At 39.6% G+C, this 26139-nt stretch overlaps 1 protein-coding gene across 1 annotated transcript; it reads left to right on the top strand.

The window, feature by feature from the left end:
- Positions 1-1920: 1920 nt before the first annotated feature.
- hadhab (hydroxyacyl-CoA dehydrogenase trifunctional multienzyme complex subunit alpha b) lies at positions 1921-26139 on the top strand. Its single transcript, XM_071365349.1, has 20 exons — positions 1921-2077; positions 3323-3364; positions 3479-3549; positions 3654-3787; positions 8051-8189; positions 9617-9736; positions 10042-10144; positions 10302-10424; positions 12338-12456; positions 12640-12696; positions 12819-12928; positions 19654-19788; positions 20565-20736; positions 20873-20959; positions 21478-21618; positions 21820-21888; positions 23549-23744; positions 23999-24113; positions 24291-24436; positions 25078-26139. Exons 1-20 carry the CDS (start codon positions 2011-2013, stop codon positions 25221-25223), a joined length of 2292 nt encoding a protein of 763 aa, XP_071221450.1. The 5' UTR covers positions 1921-2010; the 3' UTR covers positions 25224-26139.

The raw sequence follows: 26139 nt of genomic DNA, 5'->3' as shown, positions 1-26139 counted from the left end.
ACAGCCTTGGTTTCTCAAATGACTGCCTCGCCTGGTTCACCAACTACTTCTCAGACAGAGTTCAGTGTGTCAAATCGGAGGGCCTGTTGTCCGGACCTCTGGCAGTCTCTATGGGGGTGCCACAGGGTTCAATTCTCGGGCCGACTTTTTTCTCTGTATACATCAACGATGTCGCTCTTGCTGCTGGTGATTCTCTGATCCACCTCTACGCAGACGACACTATTCTGTATACTTCTGGCCCTTCTTTGGACACTGTGTTAACTAACCTCCAGATGAGCTTCAATGCCATACAACTCTCCTTCCGTGGCCTCAAACTGCTCTTAAATGCAAGTAAAAACGAAATGTATGCTCTTCAACCAATCGCTGCCCGCACCTGCCCACCTTTCCTTCCATCCAGCATCACTACTCTGGACTGTCCTGACTTAGAATATGTGGACAATTACAAATACCTAGGTGTCTGGTTAGACTGTAAAACTGACCATCCTACCGATCCTTGACTTCGGCGATGTCATTTACAAAATAGCCTCCAACACTCTACTCAGCAAATTGGATGCAGTCTATTACAGTGCCATCCGTTTTGTCATCAAAGCCCCATATACTACCCACCATTGCGACCTGTATGCTCTCGTTGGCTGGCCCTCGCTTCATATTCGTCACCAAACCCACTGGCTCCAGGTCATCTATAGGTCTTTGCTAGGTAAAGCCCCGCCTTATCTCAGATCACTGGTCACCATAGCAGCACCCACCCGTAGCATGCGCTCCAGCAGGTATATCTCACTGGTCACCCCCAAAGCCTATTCCTCTTTTGGCCGCCTTTCCTTCCAGTTCTCTGCTGCCAATGACTTTTTTGCAAAAAATCACTGAAGCTGGAGACTCATATCTCCCTCACTAACTTTAAGCATCAGCTGTCAGAGCAGCTCACAGATCACTGCACCTGTACATAGCCCATCTGTAAATAGCCCATCCAACTACCTCATCCCCATATAGTATTTTTTTCTCCTTTGCACCCCAGTATCTCTACTTGCACATTCATCTTCTGCACATCTATCACTCCAGTGTTAAATTGCTAAATTGTAATTACTTCGCCACTACGGCCTATTTATTGCCTTACCTCCCTAATCTTACCTCATTTTCACACACTGTATATAGATTTTTTTCCTTTTGTTATTGACTGTACGTTTGTTTACTCCATGTGTAACTCTGTGTTGTTGTTTGTGTTGCACTGCTTTGCTTCATCTTGGCCAGGTCGCAGTTGTAAATGAGAACTTGTTCTCAACTGGCCTACCTGGTTAAATAAAGGTGAAATAAAAAAGATTTTCAAAAACAATACAAACAAACAGAGACCATTCTCAGCTGTATTAGGATTCTGTTCTCATGGTCTGGAACACACACCCACTCACAGACCAAGAGGCAAGGACCAAATACCTCCTTTTCTTTATACTGTTATCACTTTGATACTTGCTAAGCAACCGTTTGTGAAATATTAAACTCTGTTGTGTACAAATTTCCCCTGTTTCCATCTGTGAGTAGGAATGTGCGTCTAGGCTCAAGGATCACAACTTGACATAACCACCATAGTGGCCCACTGAGTATAAAGACAACACTGAGTCCTTTGTACAAATCCACCCATGTCTACTGTCTTCCATAGCACTCCATTAGAAAAGAGCCATTATTATAAGCATACAGTAGGTCCAACGTGCTCCTTTAAAGAGAGAGAGAGTGCCGCTCTAAATTAAAAAACGGCAGTGAGAATAGTGAGAGCATCCTGACCTATCTCACCAAAACAACTGACATTATGTGAAGCTGATGAACGTCCCATTTGTCAGAACCGTTCATGTTTTGTTACACATATCAACAATAAGTGTAAAAAATTATATGCATATTTTTTACAATATAAATACTTTTATGTCTCGCCTGTCTGCAAGGGGCACAGCAGACTTTTGTCTCACTTTAGTATGTGTCTTCCGGTTGTCAGCAGTCCGTTTGTTTCGGTGTTCTTGATCTTCCAAGATGGCTGGTGTTCGAGCCCTGGGTGCACTCTCCAGAATTACAGCAAGGAGATATAACGTCCTCTCAGGTAAAATTGTGTTGAAATGTGTGGAATTGATTCCACAGTCAACTGTCTTTCAACGGTTTAGCCACGTTTAGGAAACAGACGCGTCTCTATTGGAGATGCAGCTAACCTGGCTGGCTAGCTAGCTACCACTGGTATACTTCTGACAGCTAGTTAACGTTAGCTAATTCATTTAGTGTGCTAGCAACAAAGCGTTACTAGACACCTATTTGTTATTCATTTAGATGAAGATAACAAGTTCACTGGAGTAAACTTTCACCGTCTGAGCAAATTAGTTTGCTAGATAGATTCGTCACATGAATAAAGTTCACTAGCTAACGTTAGCTGGCTAATGTTAGCCTAGTTGGCTAGCTAACTATGATCACTCACTCATCGTCAAGTCAAACTTTTCCTGCAATTTTGTTGTCTAAACACATCTACACGTTACAATAAACGCTTCCATTTGTCATTCATTGTTTAACAAAATATCAACGTGTCCCTGACTGATGGAGTGGTAACTAGGGAATCTAGGTGAGAGGTCAGGGTCTTGAGGTCAAACCATAGAGCAGGCAGGCATCATTATATACACTGAAAAGAAATATATATATATATATATATATATAATGTATGGTATTTATAATATAAAAGCAACATGTATAGTGTTGGTCCCATGTTTCATGAGCTGAAATTTAAAAAAATGAATTCTGATTGGCTGGGGCTGGCTCTCCAGTGGGTGTGCCTGGCTGCCAAGAGAGTGGGCCTATGCCCTCCAAAGAAGCAATTACAAATAAATTGTAGACTGCAAGAAGCCCAAACAGATATAATATTATGACTCAAATGTAACAATTTAAAACCTTGCTTACATTTGTATATGGTCATGTCTTTTATTATGCGTCGAAATACTTTGGAACAGATTAAATTTTTTTTGTTGTTGATTGGAGCTTATTTTCTTGTGTTTTTAGTCTTATGTCCATCAATAAAAAATATAAATAAATGTTGCTCAGAACTTGGGGGGGGGGAATAAAATCACTCACGGGCCACCAGTTAGGGAACCCTGTCATAGAGACATTTCCCTCCCACCATGAGTCTGTCATCAACACTAGACGTGAGTTATCACACCCCCAGGCTGAGAATAAATAAAGTTTTGCCTTATTTGACTTCCCATACAGAGACACATGTATCACCTAAGATAGATAGCTGTATGTTTTCTTGTTATCTTTTGTAACTAGCTGAATTAAATGTAACCCTTTTCTTGTTTTATATTTTTAGATATCTCATGTCGTACCTTTTCAGTTGCACCTGCTATGTCAGGTAAGTTTAAAGACTGGTTAGTGGGATATTAACTAGAGGTGATTAGCCTAATAAAAGTATGGCGTTTGTTAATTTGATATATTTTTATGTGAGATATTCGCTCTCTTTGCACAGCCCGAACCCATGTCAACTATGAAGTCAAAGAGGATGTGGCAGTTATTCGGATGAACGACCCAACTTCCAAAGTAATTTACATGAAGAGGATGATTGCGTCTTCCTTTGTACATTTTTCAATTCATGCATGAGGCTGAAATCTGAATCTGTCTTTTGTGTATCCATGTGTCTGCAGGTCAACACTCTGTCCGTCCAAATGCAGAATGAGATGATAGAAGTATTTAATGAGGTCTTGGCCAACGATGCAGTCCAGAGTGCTGTCCTCATCTCCTCCAAGCCTGGTTGCTTCATTGCAGGAGCTGACATCAAGTCAGTCACACCTTTCACATTATATTATTTAAAATATTAGCTTTGGTGCCACCTAGGCCCGCATGCTGTGTACTCAAAATGCTGAACTCATTCTTGTTTGATGTTCTGATACCTAGGCCTACACAATATTGAAAATGTTGCATTTTAGTCTAGAATAAAGTATTTCAGCACTATGCAAGGTTCTTGGGTACTAGGTTCTAAGTGTTGTGATTAGGGTTGCTAAGGAAGGGTATATTACTTGAAATTGTCAGTTTTCCAGGTAACTCAAGAATTTTGGTTAGCGTACCTTTTTATTTTAATCAGATGACATCTATTGGCCTTTTTGAGTACTTCAGATTATCACAGGTGTCTGTAATTAAGAACACCTTCCTAATAGTAAGTTGCACATACACCCCCCCCCCCCTCAGAACAGCCTCAAGTTGTCAGGGCATGGACTCAACAAGATGTCAAGCATTCCACAGGGATGCTGGCCCACGTTGACTCCAATGCTTCCCACAGTTGTGTCAAGTTGGCTGGATGTCCTTTGGGTGGTGGACCGTTCTTGATACACATGGGAAACTTGAGTGTGAACCCAGCAGCGTTGCAGTTCTTGACACAAACTGGTGAGCCTGGCACCTACTACCATAACCCATTCAAAGGCACTTCAATATTTTGTCTTGTCCCTTCACCCTCTGAATGGCACACATACAAAATCCATGTCTCAAGGCTTGTAAATCCTTTAACCTGTCTCCTCCCCTTCATCTACACTGATTTGAAGGGGATTTAACAAGTGACATCAATAAGGGATCATAGCTTTCACCTCACTTCACCTGGTCAGTCGGTCATGGAAAGAGATGTTCTTAATATTTTGTACACGCAGTGTAATATATATAACAAAACATTTATATATTTTATATTTGAGTTTCTTCAAAGTAGCCACCCTTTGCCTAGACAGCCTTGCACACTCTTGGCATTCTCTCAACCAGCTTCATGAGGTAGTCACCTGGAATGCATTTCAATTAACAGGTGTGCCTTGTTAAAGGTTAACTTGTGGAATTTCTTTCCTTCTTAATGCTTTTGAGCCGATGTGTTGTGACAAGGTAGGGGTGGTATACAGAAGATAGCCCTATTTGGAAAAAGACCAAGTCCATATTATGGCAAGAACAGCTCAAATAAGCAAAGAGAAACGACACTCCATCATTACTTTAAGACATGAAGGTCAGTCGATCTGGTAAATTTCAAGAAGTTTCTTCAAGTGCAGTTACAAAAACCATCAAGCGCTATGATGAAACTGGCTCAGATGAGGACCGCCACAGGAAAGGAAGACCCAGAGTTACCTCTGCTGCACAGGATAAGTTAGTGACCAGCTTCAGAAATTGCAGCCCAAATAAATGCTTTACAGAGTAACAGATGCATCTCAACATCAACTGTTCAGAGTAGACTGCGTGAATCAGGCGTTCATGGTCAAATTGCTGCAAAGAAACCTACTGAAGGACACCAATAATAAGAAGAGACTTGCTTGGGCCAAGAAACACAAGCAATGGACATTAGACCGGTGGAAATCTGTCCTTTGGTCTGATGAGTCCAAATCTGAGATTTTTGGTTCCAACTGCTGTATCTTTGTGAGACGCAGAGTAGGTGAACGGATGATCTCCGCATATGCGGTTCCACCGTGAAGCATGGAGGAGAAGGTCTGATGTGGGGGTGCTTTGCTGGTGACATTGTCTGCCTTGAATTCTAAATAAATCACACACTTAACCAGCATGACTACCACAGCATTCTGTAGCAAAACGCCATCCCATCTGGTTTGCGCTTAGTGGAACTATCAATTGTTTTTCAACAGGACAATGACCCAAAACACACCTCCAGGCTGTGTAAGGGCTATTTGACCAAGAAGGAGAGTGATGGAGTGTTGCATCAGATGTGGGAACTCCTTCAAGACTGTTGGAAAAGCATTCCAAGCGAAGCTAGAGAATGCTAAGAGTGTGCAAAGCTATCATCAAAGCAAAGGGTGGCTACTTTGAAGAATCTAAAATATATATGATTAACACTTTTTTTTGGTTACTATATGATTCCATGTGTCATTTCATAGTTTTGATGTCCTTGAATGAGTAGGTGTGTCCTAACTTTTCACTGGTACTGTATGTACAGTGGGAAGAACAAGTATTTGATACACTGCCGATTTTGCAGGTTTTCCTACTTACAAAGCATGTAGAGGTCTGTAATTTTTATCATAGGTACACTTCAACTGTGAGAGACGGAATCTAAAACAAAAATCCAGAAAATCACATTGTATGATTTTTAAGTAATTCATTTGCATTTTATTGCATGACATAAGTATTTGATACATCAGAAAAGCAGAACTTAATATTTGGTACTGAATCCTTTGTTTGCAATTACAGAGATCATACGTTTCCTGTAGTTCTTGACCAGGTTTGCACACACTGCAGCAGGGATTTTGGCCCACTCCTCCATACAGACCTTCTCCAGATCCTTCAGGTTTCGGGGCTGTCGCTGGGCAATACGGACTTTCAGCTCCCTCCAAAGATTTTCTATTGGGTTCAGGTCTGGAGACTGGCTAGGCCACTCCAGGACCTTGAGATACTTCTTACGGAGCCACTCCTTAGTTGCCCTGGCTGTGTGTTTCGGGTCGTTGTCATGCTGGAAGACCCAGCCACGACCCATCATCAATGCTCTTACTGAGGGAAGGAGGTTGTTGGCTAAGATCTCGCAATACATGGCCCCATCCATCCTCCCCTCAATACGGTGCAGTCGTCCTGTCCCCTTTGCAGAAAAGCATCCCCAAAGAATGATGTTTCCACCTCCATGCTTCACGGTTGGGATGGTGTTCTTGGGGTTGTACTCATCCTTCTTCTTCCTCCAAACACGGCGAGTGGAGTTTAGACCAAAAAGCTCTATTTTTGAATCATCAGACCACATGACCTTCTCCCATTCCTCCTCTGGATCATCCAGATGGTCATTGGCAAACTTCAGACGGGCCTGGACATGCGCCTGCTTGAGCAGGGGGACCTTGTGTGCGCTGCAGGATTTTAATCCATGACGGCGTAGTGTGTTACTAATGGTTTTCTTTGAGACTGTGGTCCCAGCTCTCTTCAGGTCATTGACCAGGTCCTGCCGTGTAGTTCTGGGCTGATCCCTCACCTTCCTCATGATCATTGATGCCCCACGAGGTGAGATCTTGCATGGAGCCCCAGACCGAGGGTGATTGACCATCATCTTGAACTTCTTCTATTTTCTTCTATTTTCTAATAATTGCGCCAACAGTTGTTGCCTTCTCACCAAGCTGCTTGCCTATTGTCCTGTAGCCCATCCCAGCCTTGTGCAGGTCTACAATTTTAGCCTTGATGTCCTTACACAGCTCTCTGGTCTTGGCCATTGTGGAGAGGTTGGAGTCTGTTTGATTGAGTGTGTGGACAGGTGTCTTTTATACAGGTAACGAGTTCAAACAGGTGCAGTTAATACAGGTAATGAGTGGAGAACAGGAGGGCTTCTTAAAGAAAAACTAACAGGTCTGTGAGAGCCGGAATTCTTACTGGTTGGTAGGTGATCAAATACTTATGTCATGCAACAAAATGCAAATTAATTACTTAAAAATCATACAATGTGATTTTCTGGATTTTTGTTTTAGATTCCGTCTCTCACAGTTGAAGTGTACCTATGATAAAAATTACAGACCTCTACATGCTTTGTAAGTAGGAAAACCTGCAAAATCGGCAGTGTATCAAATACTTGTTCTCCCCACTGTATATATATATATATATGATAGATGTCCATGACTCTATGGAGGACTATGTTATACGGCTACTCCTGAGTTACTATTGAGGTGTGGTGTCTTTCTGGCGTCTCTTGACTACTGCAGCATCACCCAAGTGTGTGCTGCATTTTGGCAGTAGTGAAGAGTAGCTAGCTACTAGTCCAGTTGCTAGTACGTAGTAGAATTATTAAGTTAGAATTCCGAAGCCAGAGACTGCATGGATGGTGCTGCCTGCCTGCTCCCAGCTCTCCCCTTTGACCACCTCCCTCCCCTGACGTCAATCAAGCCATGAACTTTATCAACCTTCAGTCTCTTGACCGTCTATCTACTCATGATTGTTGTTTTTAAATTGCTTTTTTTTTGTTGCTTTACAGCGCTATGAGATTTATGTAATTAATAACGCTATTACCCAAGTTAATATAGATTACCAAAATTACAGAAGATTAGTAGCTTTGCAACCCTAACTCTTATCCCCCCTACACACACTCTCTCTCTTCTCTCCTTTGCAGCATGATCCAGGCCTGTAACACCTCACAAGAGGTCACAAAGCTTTCTCAGGAGGGACAGAAGATGTTTGAGAGGATTGAAAAGTCTCCCAAGCCTATTGTTGCAGCCATCAATGGCCCCTGCTTAGGAGGAGGCTTAGAGGTGAACAAAGTGGCTACCATTACACTATTTTGGCCTAATAACAGTGCTTAATTTGGAAATGGGGAGATGACGGAAAAGTGAGTTAGAGGGTGGTGACCTGGGGGGGCTCAGGTACCGGAACACATGAATGACAGGCTACTTTGACACTGCCAATCTGAGATCAATAAAAAACGACCTTGTCTTGACTCCATCAATAGTCTAGGCCTAGGTGTATGGAGACACATGTACAATATGAAGAGGAAATTATAGTCCTAAAGAAGCTTTCCAGTTTCACTGACTCGCCCAACGATGTGCAGCTCACTCACTGGCGATTGGCTGATGCGCTTGTGCCAAAAGCTTATCTCTCTTTTACTTTGCGTGATCAGCATTGTTTTACAATAGGCCTATTTGGAAGTTGATGACTTAGTAGCCTACAGACAGATAAGTCTTCTCTTTTCAGCAGGATCCGTTTGCTTTTTAACCTGTTCCCCCCCCCCCCCCGCGATTCTATTTGAAATATTGCGAAAGGCCTGTTTTCGCTACATGATGTTCACTGACAGATTTGCCGCACGTTCACGACTGTAGACATGCCTTGTGACTGAGCTACACACAATCCACAGCTAGACTATTTAATAAAATTATAAACTTTTTTTATTACATTTTTTTCAATTCTCCGTGGCTAAATTATAGGCCTACTCCCGGTGTAGTATTCTGAATTATTACATTTCTTTCTGAACAGACAGCAGTAATTCTATATCTTTGGCAAATGTATTTTAATTTACCAGTGGTGCTACAGCACCCTTCCCACGGCTATGATGCTAATAAGGAAAAAATAAAGTGCAATGGTGGAGAGATGAGTTGCAGGCTCATGTCTAATCAGAGCTGAGAGAGGGGGAGAGATCCTAGAAAGACTTGTGTGTCTCTCTCACCACAGCAAGAGCCACGAGTTGGTCTCTAGGCTACAATGTTGTGCAAACCATAAACCCGGTCCGGCCAACCCAAATCAATTCTTACAATATCAGGCACGTTTTCACATTACGTTTTTTTACACGCATGAGAACTACAGAGAAGTCAACTTGAATTAACTGTGATTTGCTTTTATTTGAATTGCAAACACACACACACAAAAAATCGTGCCACGAGAGTTACCGGATCCTGGCAAATGGGTTCCGGAAGGAAACAATCAAACTGAGAGGTGCCAGATCCTGTTCTGGCAGGAAGGAAATTGATTTATCACCATGAGCATCAGGAATACAAAATGTACATAGATGGGACAAAGGTCAATAACGTACAGACATTAAGTCCTAAGGTACATCATATTATTCCAATATTACGTATCAAAACAAATGTAAAAAATTCTCAATTAACAAGACCAATTTGAGTTTAGTTCCTTTTCTCCCAAGTTATGTTATTTTCTAAATTCAGTGTTTAATGTGTTGTGTGTTTAGTTTGCCATCGCCTGCCAGTATAGAATTGCTACTAAGAGCAAAAAGACTGTCCTTGGTACTCCTGAGGTGATGCTTGGTCTTCTACCTGGAGCTGGTGGAACACAGAGACTCCCTAAAATGGTCAGTATCTGGGGAAATACTTTATAAATCCATAAACTGTACCTGAATAGCACAGTAACTTTGATCTACAATAGTATTTGACTGATATTAGTACAGTGCAACAGCAAATCATAGTCGCTACATTATGCACACTGACAACTGCAGAGTGCTACAGTATTCTTAAGCTGATCAGCTTTGCAGCACTGTATTTGCCTGTTGTAGCAGTGTTTGATTTTCTTGATTTGTTGTCAGCAGATTAAAAAATATATATATTTTATTTATTTAAATGGAATGTTGTCATAAATATCAATATATGTTGTGTTCAGGTGGGTATTCCCGGTGCCTTTGACATGATGCTGACGGGAAGAAACATCAGGGCAGACAAAGCCAAGAAGATGGGTCTGGTCCACCAGCTAGTGGACCCACTAGGTATAGTATTCTCTTAACTAATTGAATCAATATTATAATAAATAAAAGCTTATTGATGAAATGTTCATTGAGGTTAATAAACTCTTTTTTTTACAGGTCAGGTACTTTCAGGTAAGGTGTCTAAATGCTTCTAATTTATGCCCTTTTGATATTCCAGGACCTGGATTGAAGAATCCAGAGGAGAGGACGATTGAGTACCTGGAGGAGGTTGCCATACAGTGTGCCAAAGGAATCGTTAACAAGAAGATCTCTCTCACCAAGGAGAAAGGCATGATGCAGAGTAAGTATTAGACCCAAATACAATGTAGATATACATGGCACTTGGTATTGTGCCCAAAAATAAAGACTCATGCCAAGAATGAATATACAGTTGTGGGCAAATATATTGGCACCCTTCATAAATAATTCTATATTTCTTGTAAAATAAATTAAAATATATATATTTTTTTAATCCACACCGTGTTACTGGATTTTCAACATTGCAGAACCAATTTTGTTTTTGTGAACTTAAAGGTGAAATATGCAGAAATCGTTCTGCCATTTCCTTATTGCTAAAATTCTAATAGGTCACCTAATTTCAGTATGTGACAAAACAAGCAACCAAAGTGTAGAGAATCATTGTACCATCTAAACCGCTGTGAAATATATTTTCAATAACCAAAAGTATTGTTTTTTTAACTGTTTGAAGCTGGTGTACAAAACCAAAAGTAAAAGACACAAAAAATTGAACTTTAGAACAGGAAGCATAGAAATGGCACGCACAGAACAGATCTACAGCTTCTTAGACATGCTTTCAATGAGAATTACAGATCTATAACTTGCATTTCTATGTTAATTTGGTTGCTCCCTTAAACAGTTACACATTGCAGCGTTACGTTTATAATTTGGCAAATGGCAAGGACAAAATGATTGGCACCCCGGAGCTAGTACTTGTTTAAACAGCCTTTGTCCAAGATAAATGCTTTTTGTAGCCATCAATGAGCTTGCTGCGCCTTTCTACTTGTAAACTGCTCTAATTCTTCAATGTTTGAGGTGTGTCCTCCACCAGCTGCTGTTTTCATATTTTGCCATAGGTTTTAGATGTGATTCAGATCTGGGCACTCCAGAACAGAAACACTCAAGAAGCGTTTCTTCTTGAACCATTCCTAGGTTCTATTCCTAGGGGTCATTGTTCTTCTGGAAGATTCAACCTTCAATGGAGACACAGTTTTCGTTCTCCAAAACACCTTGATAATCTGCTGATTTCATGATGCCAAGCCAACGTTCGAGACCCCCAGTAACAAAGGCTGCAAAGCAACCCCACAGCATCAAACCTCCCCCATGTTTGATTGTAGAAAGGGTGTTATTTTCATTGAGTGCTTAATTTGGTCATCGGGAAAAACACGGAGCAGATCTGTATTACCAAAGAGCTCTACTTTTGTTTAATTGGTCAAATTGCTAGTAGAAGGGTGGAGCTCAATAATAATAATAATGGATGTGAGAAGAACCTGTGGGGGGCGTTATCTTTGCCAAAGGCTGCAGAACTGAGTGCTAGCTCTGGAATGCCAACAATTTTGTCTATGCCATTTGTCTTTATTTTCTAAATCAAAATTGTAAACTAAAAGCTGCAATATGTGACGTTTTGGGCAACCTGACCAAATTCACATAGAAATGTGAGTTTTAGATCTGTTTAAGAAGCGGTTGATCTATTCTATGTGCACTATTTCTATGCTTCCCATTCTTAAGTGAAGTTTTTGAATCTTTTACTTTTGGTTTTGTACACAAGATTCAAACAGCTGAACATACAACAGTTTTGGTAATGGAAATGATATTTCACTGTGGTTTAGGATGGTACAATGATTCTCTCCATTATACTTGCTTGTTTTGTCACAAACTGAAGTTAGGCGAATTATTCTAATTTTAGCAAAAGGCAAATGGCGGAGCAATTTCTGCATAGTGTGCCTTTTTTAAGTTGACAAAAATAAAATTAGTTCTTCAATGTTGGAAATCCAATAAGTTAACTTAATTTAGAAGAAATGGGGGATTTGGCCACACCTGTGTATATAATCTACATAAAACAAAGGCAGGCTTTTTAAATGTAGGCCTCATGGTTGTTGTTTTCCAACCTTGCCATATGTTACCATCACACTTTCAGTCTTGTTTTTATGCATGTATACAACCTTGTTTTTTTTTTTCTCACTCATTCCTCTGCAGAAGTCCAAGACTACGTAATGGGCATTGAGTTTGTGCGGCAACAGATCTACAAAACTGTCACAGCCAAAGTCATGAAGATGAGCAAGGGACTGTATCCTGCCCCCTTGAAAATCATTGAGGTAGGAGGAATTTGTCATTTACTTATTCATTCAATAATGATGAGGATGATTTTAGTGAGATAATGATATGAAGTGGCAGCTGTTTTTGAAAGTAGATGCAGAGCTCCAGATTGGGTTAACTCACACCTTGGTTTTTATTAAAAGACACTTAGGACTTCTCATTCCCCTTTCTTCCCCCGTCAGAGTGTGAAGGCTGGCTTGGAGCAGGGCCCAGATTCAGGCTATTTGGCCGAAGCACAGGTGAGAGAATATACATTGAGTTAGATTAGATTGATTATGAATACCGTAAAAATGCATAATGTGCTTATCAATAAGTTGAATGGTTTTGTATGAACCATTTTACAATTATTATTTTCTTACAGAACTTTGGCAAACTGGCAATGACCTCTGAATCAAATGCGCTGATCGGCCTTTACCACGGCCAAGTGGCATGCAAGAAGAACCGCTTTGGAGTCCCTGAGAGACCTGTGAAGTAAGTGATGACCTTTGACCCAAAACTAGTTAAATAGCTATTTTCATGTTTTAATTAGTGAGAAATGCAAATTGTATTACAAATATTAGAATACTGATCAGACGCAGCTCTGACGTCTTTGGAGCTCAAAACATTTATGCTGATGTCATAATTTCAGAAAGGTCATGCCATTAACCTTTAACACCTTACACTTGTGGGAATTCGCCTATATGGATAGGGCGAAATAGAAGTTTTTCTTACAGAAGAAATATGGAATGCATAACCATGGTAGCAAGGAAAAGGGAACAGTTTGGAATTATTAGACTGAAGGTGAGGACAAAATGTTAATCTGACATAAGACTGAATCCATTTCATGTGCATTTTACATTTATTGTACTTTTCATTGACCCCCCCCCCCCCCCCCCCCCAATCACTCTCCTTCTTGGTCAGATAGCCCTTACACAGCCTGGAGGTGTGTGTTGTGTCATCGTCCTGTTGAGAAGCAAATGATAGTGCCACTAAGTGCAAACCAGATGGGATGGCGTATTGCTGCAGAATGCTGTGGTAGCCATGCTGGTTAAGTGTGCCTTGAATTCTAAATAAATCAGTGTCACCAGCAAAGCACCCCCACACCATCACACCTCCTCCGTGCTTCACGGTGGGAACCACACATGTGGAGATCATCTGTCCACCTACTCTGCATCTCACAAAGACACGCCGGTTGACCTAGTGAGATATACATGGCGGAGGCTTAATCAAGCTAGTCGCCTTGACTACTTTCTTATATCATTCTCTCTGGCACCAAAAGTTAAAAAGTGTTTGATAGGGGACAGAATGCGGTCGGACCATCACATAATTGGCATATATATTACTCTTACAGAATTTCCACGTGGGCGAGGATATTGGAAATTTAATCAAAGCCTACTAGATGATAAATTGTTTAGAACTAGGACAGAAGAATTTATAACTGACTTTTTTAGACATAACATAGGTACAGCAGATCCCCATATTGTATGGGACACTTTTAAGTGTGCCTTTAGAGGCCATGCAATTCAGTACTCATCTATAAAACAAAAGCAATTTCGATCAAAAGAGTCCATATTAACAAAGGAAATTGAAGGACTAACAGTACAGTTAGATAACAATAAAAACGGTACCATAGAGGCACAGAATAAGTTAGAGGAAAAACAAAAAGAAATGGAGGAACTTATTCAAGAAAGATCCAGTGTAATATATTACAAAAATAAAGCTAACTGGATGGAATATGGGGAAAAATGCACCAAATTCTTTTTCAATCTTCAATATAGAAATGCTACCAAAAAAAACGTATTAAAACTTGTTACAAATGATGGAGTCACGCATGATTCACCAAATGATATTTTGAAAGAGGAAGTAAAGTACTTTAAGAATATATTTTCGTTTCAGGCTCCTCCATCTCCACTAACTGAAACTAATTGTATGGATTTTTTCCCTAATAATAATGTAAAATTAACATCTGTACAGAAAGACTCATGTGAAGGCCTAATTACAGAGGAGGAACTACTTGATGCAATTGGGGCCTTTAAGGATGGGAAAACTCCAGGACTGGATGGCATACCAGTGGAAGTATACAAAAAAAAAATTATATACTCAAAGGACCACTATTAGCTTGTTTTAACCACTCCTATATAAATGATAGATTATCAGACACGCAACAAGAAGGTGTGATATCATTATTACTGAAACAGGACCCAAGTGGTATATATAAAGGTCCAGTCCATTTAAAAAATTGGAGACCTCTTACACTTCAGTGTTGTGATGCAAAATCCTAGCAAAATGCTTGGCGCATAGAATAAAAAAAGTCTTGTCAGATATTATTCATCCTAATCAGACAGGTTTTTTACATGGACGATACATTGGAGATAATATAAGGCAAGTACTGGAAACAATAGAACACTATGAAATATCGGGGACACCAGGCCTGGTTTTCATAGCTGATTTTGAAAAGGCTTTTGATAAAGTACGACTGGAGTTTATATATAAATGCCTAGAATATTTCAATTTTGGGGAATCTCTTATAAAATGGGTAAAAATGATGTATAGTAACCCTAGGTGTAAAATAGTAAATAATGGCTACATCTCAGAAAGTTTTAAACTATCTAGAGGAGTAAAACAAGGTTGTCCACTATCGGCATATCTATTTATTATTGCCATCGAAATGTTAGCTGTTAAAATTAGATCAAACATTAATATTAAGGGATTAGAAATCCAGGGCCTAAAAACTAAGGTGTCATTGTACGCTGATGATTCATGTTTTCTTTTAAAACCACAACTAGAATCTCTCCACGGCCTCTTAGAGGATCTAGATACATTTGCTATCCTCTCTGGATTAAAACCAAATTATGATAAATGTACCATATTACGTATTGGATCACTAAAAAATACACAATTTACATTGCCATGTAGTTTACCAATTAAATGGTCTGACGGTGATGTGGACATACTCGGTATACAAATCCCAAAAGAAAGAAATTATCTCACTCCAATCAATTTTTATAGAAAGTTAGCAAAAATAGATAAGATCTTGCTACCATGGAAAGGAAAATACCTGTCTATTTGTGGGAAAATCACCCTGATTAACTCTTTAATCATATCACAGTTTACCTATTTGCTTATGGTTTTGCCTACACCTAGTGACCTGCTTTTTAAATTATATGAACAAAAAATATTCAATTTTATTTGGAACGGCAAGCCAGATAAAATTAAAAGGGCCTATTTATATAACGAATATGAATTCGGAGGGCAGAAATTATTAAATATTAAAGCATTAGACCTCTCACTAAAGGCATCAGTCATACAAAAGTTATACTTAAATCCAAACTGGTTCTCTAGTAGATTGGTACGAATGTCTCATCCTATGTTCAAGAAGGGCCTTTTTCCCTTTATTCAGATTACACCTGCTCACTTTCGGTTGCTTGAAAAGGAAATAATCTCCAAAATATCTTTATTTTTTAAACAAGCCTTAGAAAGTTGGTTGCAATTTCAGTTTAATCCACCTGAAAGGACGGAACAAATAGTACAACAAATCTTGTGGTTAAATTCAAATATAGTAATTGATAAAAAAACTGTATTTATCGAAGAAATGTTTAAAAAAGGTATAATTTTTGTGAATGATATCATAAATAGGACTGGTGGAGTAATGTCACACATGCAGCTAACACAGACATATGGAAATGTCTGCTCTACCCAAAATTACAACCAATTAATTGCAGCATTACCACAAAAATGGAAGAGGCAGGTGGAAGGGGATAAAAGTAAGGAACTTGTATGTCGGCCTTATATTAAAGAACATAAATGGTTAAAGAAAAGTGTGATAAATAAAAACATATACCAATTTCATTTAAGGACCAAAAAACTTACAGCTGTGCCATATAAATTGCAAAATAGTTGGGAAGAGATTTTCGATGTACCCATTCCATGGCACATGGTTTATGAATTGATACGCAAAACAACGCCGGATTCAAAACTTCGAATTTTTCAATTTAAATTATTGTACAAAATTCTTGCAAATAATAGAATGTTATATATATGGGGGATACAATCTTCTCAGCTCTGTAGATTCTGCTGTGAGGAGGCAGAGTCATTAGACCATTTATTTTGGTATTGTCCGCATGTAGCTCGTTTTTGGTCACAGGTCCAGGAATGGTTGAAGAATTGCAACATTTGCGTAGAACTAACGCTACAGATAGCAATACTGGGGGATTTGAAAAGCCATAGTCAATCAATCAATAATATAATAATTATTTTAGCAAAAATGTTTATTTTTAATTTACAATCCGTGGAAGCTATGAGAATAGGAAGATTCAAATCTTTTGTGAAGCATCACAGCACAGCTGAAAAATATATGGCAAATAAAAATCCGAAATGGATGATGTTGGAAGATAGATGGGAAAGGTTGAGTGGAGCTGAAGGGTGGGACTAATAACAAGATAAACAATGTAGGGCATACGGGATCTGTGAAATGTGTATAGGTGCGGAGCTATTGTGAAATAGCACAGTTACAAGTGGAAATCAAACTGGATGGACAACAGAAATAGAGGAAGGACTAAGAACAAACAAGAGAGAACTATTATAAAGTAGACTGTGTCTGTAAATGTGTATAAGATGTATAAATTGAAGGTAAAAACAGAAATGTTTATCAGTTTACTCCAATTGGGGGATCGGTGGTAGGGTTTGCAGGGAATAATAATAAAGGTATACTCTTTAAAAAAAAGTATGTATGTCTATGTAGGTATGTGTATGTGTATATGTATGCATACGTGAATGGATATATATATTTACCCAAAAAAATATGGGGGATTGGAAATGATGCAGACAATTACATTGGAAACAACATTCTTTCCGCAATATTAAGCTGATCCACCCCCCCAAAAAAATAATAATAAAAAATAAAAATAATAAAAATTAAAATAAGACACGCCGGTTGGAACCAAAAATGTCAAAATTGGAAGCATCAGACCAAAGGACAGATTTCCACCGGTCTAATGTCCATTGCTCGTGTTTCTTGGCCCAGGCAAGTCTCTTCTTATTATTGGTGTCCTTTAGTAGTGGATTCTTTGCAGCAATTTGACCACGAAGGCCTGATTCACGCAGTCTCCTCTGAACAGTTGATGTTGAGATGTGTCTGTTACTTGGACTTGGAAGCATTTGTTTGGGATGCAATTTCTGAGGCTGGTAACTCTAATGAACTTACCCTCTGCAGCAGAGGTAACTGGGTCTTCCTTTCCTGTGGCAGTCCTCATGAGAGCCAGTTTCATCATAGCGCTTGATGAGTTTTTGCGCCTGCACTTGAAGAAACTTTCAAAGTTCTTGAAATTTACCGGATTGACTGACCTTCATGTCTTAAAGTAATGATGGACTGTCATTTCTCTTTGCTTGTTTGAGCTGTTCTTGCCATAGCCCTATTTGGTAAAAGATTATCTTCTGAATACCACCCCTACCTTGTCACAACGCAACAGATTTGCTCAAACGCATTAGGAAGGAAAATAAATTACACAAATTAACTTTTAACAAGGCACACCTGTCAATTGAAATGCGTTCCTCATGGAGTTTGTTGAGAGAATGCCAAGAGTGTGCAAAGTTGTCATGAAGGCAAAGGGTGGCTACTTTGAAGAATCTAAAATATATTTTGATTTGTGTAACACTTTTTTTAGTTAGTACATGATTCCATATGTATTATTTCATTGTTTTGATATCTTCACTCTTATTCTACAATGTAGAAAAATGTAAAAAATAAAACCCTGTAATGAGAAGGTGTGTCAACTTTTCACTGGTACTAAAATATATATATTACTACCGTTCAAAAGTTTGGGGTCACTTAGAAATGTCCTTGTTTTCCATGAAAACATGCATGAAATGAGTTGCAAAATGAATAGGAAATATAGTCAAGATGTTGACAATGTATATAAATAATTATTTTTAATTTAAATAATTCTGTCCTTCAAACTTCGCTTTTGTCAAAGAATCCTCCATTTGCAGCAATTACAGCCTTGCAGACCTTTGGCATTCTAGTTGTCAATTTGTTGAGGTAATCTGAAGAGATTTCACCCCATGCTTCCTGAAGCACCTCCCAGAAGTTGGATTGGCTTGATGGGCACTTCTTACGTACAATACGGTCAAGCTGCTCCCACAACAGCTCAGTAGGGTTGAGATCCAGTGACTGTGCTGGACACTGTCCAGTGTCTCTGGCAAAAGAACAATCTTAATATTTTCTTCTTATTGGCCAGTCTGAGATATGGCTTTTTCTTTGCAACTCTGCCTAGAAGGCCAGCATCCCGGAGTCGCCTCTTCACTGTTGACGTTGAGACTGGTGTTTTGCGGGTACTATTTAATGAAGTTGCCAGTTGAGGACTTGTGAGGCATCTGTTTCTCAAACTAGACACTCTAATGTACTTGTCCTCTTGCTAAGTTGTGCACCGGGGCCTCCCACTCCTCTTTCTATTCTGGTTAGGGCCAGTTTGTGCTGTTCTGTGAAGGGAGTAGTACACAGCGTTGTACGAGATCTTCAGTTTCTTGGAAATTTCTCGCATGGAATAGCCTTCATTTCTCAGAACAAGAATAGACTGACGAGTTTCACGAGAAAGTTATTTGTTTCTGGGCATTTTGAGCCTGTAATCGAACCCACAAATGCTGATGCTCCAGATACTCAACTAGTCTAAAGAAGGACAGTTTTATTGCTTCTTTAATCAGAACAATAGTTTCCAGCTGTGCTAACATAATTGCAGAAGGGTTTTCTTATGATCAATTAGCCTTTTAAAATGATGAACTTGGATTAGCTAACACAATGTGCCATTAGAACACAGGAGTGATGGTTGCTGATAGTGGGCCACTGTACGCCTATGTAGATACTCCATATAGAATCTGCCATTTCCAGCAACAAGTCATTTACAACATTAACAATGTCTACACTGTATTTCTGATTAATTTTATGTGATTTTAATGGACAAAAAATGTGTTTTTCTTTCACAAACAAGGACATTTCTAAGTGACCCCAAACTTTTGAACGGTAGTGTATATTAAATAAATAAATCTCGGTCAACCAACAGCCTAATGATCAAACAATCGACCAGTCAACTAATTGGGGTCAGCCCTAGTAAAGAGTTAACATGGTAACTGGAAACATAGTAATTTAAAAAATCCTCCTTGGTGGACAATCATTCCAATCTATTGTATTCTAACAATGTGTTTCTTCATCCCTGATCCACCAGGAACCTGGCCATCTTGGGAGCAGGTCTGATGGGTGCAGGCATTGCCCAGGTGACTGTGGACAAGGGCATTCACACCGTCCTGAAAGACACCACCGTGGAGGGCCTGAGCAGGGGCCAGCAGCAGGTCTACAAAGGGTGGGTTTACCAGAGAGCAATAGGTCACTGCTAACTAGCTATCGATTCTACATCGGCTACACAATGTCCTGGTTGTCTGGCATATGGGGTCACAGAGAGGAGGGTTGCAGTTTAAACTCATAGGAATGGTTTCCTACAGATTAAGTTTGGTCTTGGACTAAAGCATTTTTATTGGAGGTTCTCAATTTTTTTTGTACAGGACTAAGCTTAATCTGTTTCTGGGGAACCGGCCATAGTTCACCCAAAGCAGTCTATGGAAAAGGTATGACAGCAATCCATGCTTTGGTTTAGTTTCCCTGGCACTGTTTCCACATGCTTACGTTTCACCCATGTTAAAATATTTTGACTTTGAGCTTCACAATCAATTTTAGATACTTTTGGATGATTTGGATATGTATGGAAAAATGCTAATATCTTTCACATGAATTGGATTTGTGCTACAAATGCTAAATGTTTAGCATGTGGAAACAGTGGCAGGGAAACTAAACTAAAGCATGAAATGCTGTCATACCTTGTCCATAGACTGCTTAGAGGGTAAGGAAACCAATTAGCCTTCCTGGGCACTAAACAGATTTTTCACCTAGTCTGTTACTGGCCCAAAGCGCTTAAACGCTAGGCTACCTGTCACCCGGTTCCCTATCCCTTTAAAGCATAGTTGTAGTTGTTGAAGGGACTAAATGAATGTTGTTGAACCTGCCTTAATCACTCTTGACAGACTGTTAACATAAAATGTAAATAGGTACTGAGATTAAACCTGCCCTCACTTTCCTCACCAGCCTGAATGACAAAACCAAAAAGAAAACCATCACGTCATTTGAGAGGGACTTCACACTGGCCAGCTTAACTGGCCAGTTGGACTACAGGGGCTTTGAGAAGGCTGACATGGTCATAGAAGCTGTGTTTGAGGACATCAACATCAAACACCGAGTCATCAAGGAGGTGGAAGCTGTAAGTAGCACTGAATGTTAAAATTAGCGTTGTGTTCATTAGGGCACGGAACAGAAAGCGTTTTCTCACAACATGAATAAGCATTTCTTATTGGACTAGATGTTTGTTCTAAATTAACTTTTGTGTTTGATCGCAGGTGATCCCTCCTCACTGTATATTTGCTACCAACACGTCTGCTCTCCCCATCAAAGATATCGCTGCTGCTAGCATTAGGCCAGAAAAGGTATGTTTACTAAGAGTTCAATGGGGTTAACATTCCTGTTTAACAAAAGGGTGTCCCTTATGGATCCCTTTGTCTACAATAACCTCTCTACATGTGTTGTGTGGTTGGGGCTGGGTACTGTGTGAATGTTTTGTTTGTTGTTGCCGTCTCTGTATAAGTAAGTAAGCAAGCCTTATCTGAACCAGTACTGCCAATAGGGGCACGAGCCTGTCTCCTGTTTCTGTATTGTAGGCAAGGTTTTAAATTAACATTTTAGGAGCACCACATGAAAATTGATTGAGATACTGCCTATATGAATTCTAGCTGCTTTTGAAGCACATGTTGTGCCCTGGAAACTAATATGTAACACTGTAAAGACATTTGTTTATTATAAAAGCTCAAATGTTGATAGGAATACCTGTCATCGAAATTACAAAGTCATTTGTGGAGTATTAGGTTTCTAGATTGTTTAAGAGCACGAGTTGGTTCTTTGTGTAAATGGATACATGTAAATAAAGTTGTGTTTTCTATTCGTGTAGGTGATTGGCATGCACTACTTCTCTCCAGTGGACAAGATGCAGCTGTTGGAGATCATCACTACAGATAAGACCTCTAAAGACACCACTGCCTCTGCTGTAGCTGTAGGCCTGAAGCAGGGCAAAGTTATCATCGTTGTCGGGGTGAGTGAGCTTCTGCTTAGTGCTTACTTCCTGTATTCTCCCTAAGCGTGTTGATAAGCATAATGATGCTAATACATGGATTTTATATATATATATATATATATATATATATATATATATATATATATATATATATATATATATATATATATATATATATATATATGCTTTTCATGGGCCCATAATCATTTGTGTTTGCAGGATGGACCTGGGTTCTACACCACCAGGTGTCTTGCTCCTATGTTAGCTGAGGCAGTGAGACTACTACAGGTTAGTGTTATTACACACACACATACACACTGGATATGTCCGAATGCCCATACTAGCGTACAATCAATCTGCATACTATGTATTCATCGTCGCATACTATTTAGCATGTACCGTTTAGTAAAAAGTATGCAGTATGCCACGGCCGAAACGCAGTAGCTGCTCCTGACTGGCTGAGTAGGTGGGGCGGGGCCGAGCGCAGGGAGATTTTTCCAAATTCAACAGACATGCATCATATTAACCAGCCTGATGACAGCTCATTTGCAATTCGATTAATTTCTCCAAACTCTGACTAGAATAGCAATGGTTATACACCTTCTCAAGCTGATTATAGACAGACTATCACATTCGCCCTATAATTAAATGGGTAGCCTAGCTTACAAAACTAGATGAATCCATATGTTGAAATCAAAAGGCCTGATTAACATGACATCAATAACGTATCCACATACCGAGTCCCCGGTACCGACACAATCAGAAATCAAAAGATGGTTTAATATTTACTTTAAAAGCTCTGAGGAAGGCCAAGAGAACACCCTTTTCAATGAGAAAACAGAAATCCACTTTGGTTATAAAAAAAAATACTACTCTTTTCAAAGATGTAGCCTGCGACGCAAGGAGCACAAAAATAACTTGGTCTTCATTTGAACACAGTGGCGTAAAGTAAAAATACTTTAAAGTACTACTTAAGTAGTTTTTTGGGGGTATCTTTACTATATATATTTTTGACTACTTTTACTTTAATTCCTTAAGAAAATAATGTACTTTTTACTCCTCACATTTTCCCTGACACCCAAAAGTACTTGTTACATTTTGAATGTTGAGCAGGACAGGAAAATTGACTAATTCACGCACGTATCAAGAGAACATCTCTTGTCATCCCTACTGCCTCTGATCTGGCAGACTCATTAAACACATAATTTCGTTTGTAAATGATGTCTGAGTGTTGAACTGTGCCCCTGGCTATCCGTAAAAAAAATAAAAAAATTGAGTCTGGTTTGCTTAATATAAGAAAATGATTTTTACTTTTGATACTTAAGTATATTTCAAACCAAATTACTCGTAGTATTTTGCTGGGTTACTTTCACTCATTTTCTTTTAAAGTGTCTTTTACTTTTACTCAAGTAGGAAAATTGGGTCCTATTTCCACCACTGTTTGAACACCACCTCAGAAGCTTCGCTATTCGGCATCTTCCCAATTTAAGTAGCCTAGTTTGGTTGTTTAGCTACTTGAAGAGAATTAGGTCCCGCCACTCGAAGCCCACCTCTTCCAATGCATTGTAGAAGTGTGCATTGAATTTTTATTTTATTTATTCACATACTATAAAATGTTCCATTTTCGCATACTGAGAATTTGTAATGCGCGATTGCGTTGTTTCACGTTATTGGTTAATTTCGGTAGCACATCCCCATATCAGATTATCATCTGTTGTCGAAATGAGTATGACATCCGGGCATTTAAAGTATACTTGATTATCACAATGTGAAAACACAATTTTTTCCCTCATACTCAAACAGCCTATTATTTAAGACGCAAGTATGGGTATTCGGAAACGGACACTCTGTTGTCATATACAATGTTGAATTGGCGTGGGTATTGCATGCGTTCCAATAATAACAACAAAAAATATTCACTTGTATGTTGGGCTGTGTGTGTTCTCAGGAGGGAGTTGACCCCAAGAAGCTAGATGCCCTGACCACAGGCTTTGGGTTCCCAGTGGGCGCTGCTACACTGGCTGACGAGGTGGGCATTGACGTGGCTGCCCATGTAGCTGAGGATCTGGGCAAAGCATTCGGATCGAGGTTCGGAGGTGGAAACGTTGAGGTGCTGAAGACTATGGTGGAGAAAGGATTCAAGGGTAAATGATCTTGTTTGTAGGACGTTGAGACGAAGACTCTTTTCTTAATCAATATTTCCTCGACTCTTTGCATCCTCTCACTTTGCCTTTTTCTCAAAATGCGTTGGGAGGGACTTTGAATATTGTCGTCCATTGAGGTTTGAGGAGGCAAGGAGAGAGAGGACGTGGGGAATTGAAGAAAAATGTAGTGGCAAATGGGAAATGCATGGTCATCATCATTGGTATATCTCATACCCAATGAATTTAATCAACAGGCCGCAAATCAGGGAAGGGCTGCTACGTCTATACGCCAGGACTCAAAAGCAAAGACGTCAACCCCGATATTGGAGACGTCTTGGAGAAATATAAACTGACACCAAACCCTTTAGTGTGAGTAGTAACCACTGGGGAAATGTCTCCTGAAGCGACTTAAAGTACATTGAATGCATTAAAAAAAATAAAAAAAATAAATGCATTTGCTAGCTCCACTCTGTTACCAACGGAGCCACATAGGATCATACACTCACCACACCACCACTTAACCCTGTCTGTATCTTCTCTCTCCAGGTCTTCAGACTCTGATGTCCAGTACCGTCTGGTCTCTCGGTTCGTCAACGAAGCAGTTATGTGTCTGCAGGAGGGGATCCTGAACGGCCCTGTGGAGGGAGACATAGGAGCTGTGTTTGGTCTGGGATTCCCCCCTTGCCTTGGAGGTGGGTGTTCACTCCATACCAGGGGTATTCATATATTATGAGCCTGGAGGTCCGGACAGAGTACTGCTGGTTTTCTGTTCTATATAATTAATTCTGATAATTAACTGCTCCCAATTAGTGTCCCAGGTCTAAATCAGTCCCTGACTAAAAGGACAAGAATGAAAATCAGCAGTGGAACTGGACTCGAGGTCTAGATTTGAATATTCCTGCTTTATACTGTGCTATATACCACTTATAGTACAGTGAGTGTGTACATGTTTAGTATGTGTATCTAATCCCTGTTGGAATTGAACACATTACCTAGCGCCATGCTTGTACCAGCTGAGCCACACACACAGGATGATCACATGACATGAGCATAAACAGCTTTAGTGTTGTATGTGGTGTTGAACTCTTTTCAGGTTTAACAGTAGGCAGAGAGCCTTTTGTTGTGCTACAATTAGGAGTGTTATTGTACCTTCTCTTTGACCTTCCCTGTTTAGTTTGTGGAGCCATACTTGACTAAAAAATGTCACTATTTCAGACTGAGCTATCAGATATGCCTATATTATTATAAAATGCTTTCATCATGGGATGACGCTTTTAAAAGTGTAATCCTACTAACCGTGTTTCAACCTTCTCTTTAAACCTTTTCTGTTCAGGTCCTTTCCGGTTTGTGGATACCTTTGGTGCCAACAAGCTAGTAGAGAAGATGAAGAGGTATGAGGAGGTTTACGGTAACCACTTTACCCCCTGTCAGCTACTGCTGGATCACGCCAAGGACTCCAGCAAGAGATTCCACAAGTGACTTTCCTCACCACCATGAATCACTACCACCTAATAGCAGGCTGCCATTAGAATGGGCCTAGGCCGTATATTTGTCTGTTAAAGAAATAAGCCTTGAGCTTAAAGAGATGGTTCGGCAATGAAACCCTTTATCTACTTCCCCAGAGTCAGATTAACTCGTGAAAACCATATGCGAACTATCTTCGAGCAAAGACTGAACGTAAGCTAACGCTAGTTAGCATTGGCTCGCAAAACTACCTCTAACTTCCCTCATTCTGGCCGCAGACACGTACACATTCTATCCACGAGTTCATCGGACTTTGGGGACATTGAGAAAGGGCTTCATTGCCAAAATTCGGAACTATCCCTTTAAGTTAAAGTTTGGGTTGCAGAAGAGAAATCATGAAAGTGGCCTGTTTTGACAAATAACTAAACAAAATAAATGTTTTCAAGTTCTAGTCAGAGATTTCAGAATTCATGACTAACAGGAATCTATTTTTTATGGTTTGGTTGGTTTTTGTATTTTCTGAACATTTTGACAATATTTTACTGTATTATCCATCTGAGGCAGGAGTAGACCCAAGGGGAATCTTAGTCTTCCCACAATGCAAATGTAAATGAAATCCATCACTACATCCCAAATGGCACCATATTCCCAATGTAGTGCACAACTTTTGATCAGAGCCCTATGGGGCCCTGGTCTAGGAGTGCACTATAAAGGGAATAGGGTGCCATTTCAGCCTTCATAAGTGACTGGTCTTGTCCTACTCTTCTTGGCTTGTTCATGTTTTATTGATTGTCATCTACTAATGAGGTAAACATTTTTATATGTATTTTTTTTTTAATACATTTATTAAGGTCTTTATTCCATGGTTTGGGCAGTGATTGTATGAATATTTAGAGTCAGTAAATGAATAAATAATTATGCTGAAGTCAAA

This window comes from Salvelinus alpinus, chromosome 25 (assembly GCF_045679555.1).
Source record: "Salvelinus alpinus chromosome 25, SLU_Salpinus.1, whole genome shotgun sequence".
NCBI lineage: Eukaryota > Metazoa > Chordata > Actinopteri > Salmoniformes > Salmonidae > Salvelinus > Salvelinus alpinus.
The sequence above is the reverse complement of the archived record's forward strand: the minus strand, read 5'-3'. Positions and strand labels throughout refer to the sequence as shown.

What these genes read in the sequence shown, in the direction of transcription:
- hadhab (XM_071365349.1), top strand. Translation starts at nt 2,011, where the DNA reads ATGGCTGGTGTTCGAGCCCTGGGTGCACTCTCCAGAATTACAGCAAGG. An exon ending in CAGCAGCAGGTCTACAAAGG is followed by an intron (nt 19,789 to 20,564) that starts GTGGGTTTACCA and finishes TTTCCTCACCAG; the next exon opens with CCTGAATGACAAAACCAAAA. An exon ending in AAGTTATCATCGTTGTCGGG is followed by an intron (nt 21,619 to 21,819) that starts GTGAGTGAGCTT and finishes TTGTGTTTGCAG; the next exon opens with GATGGACCTGGGTTCTACAC.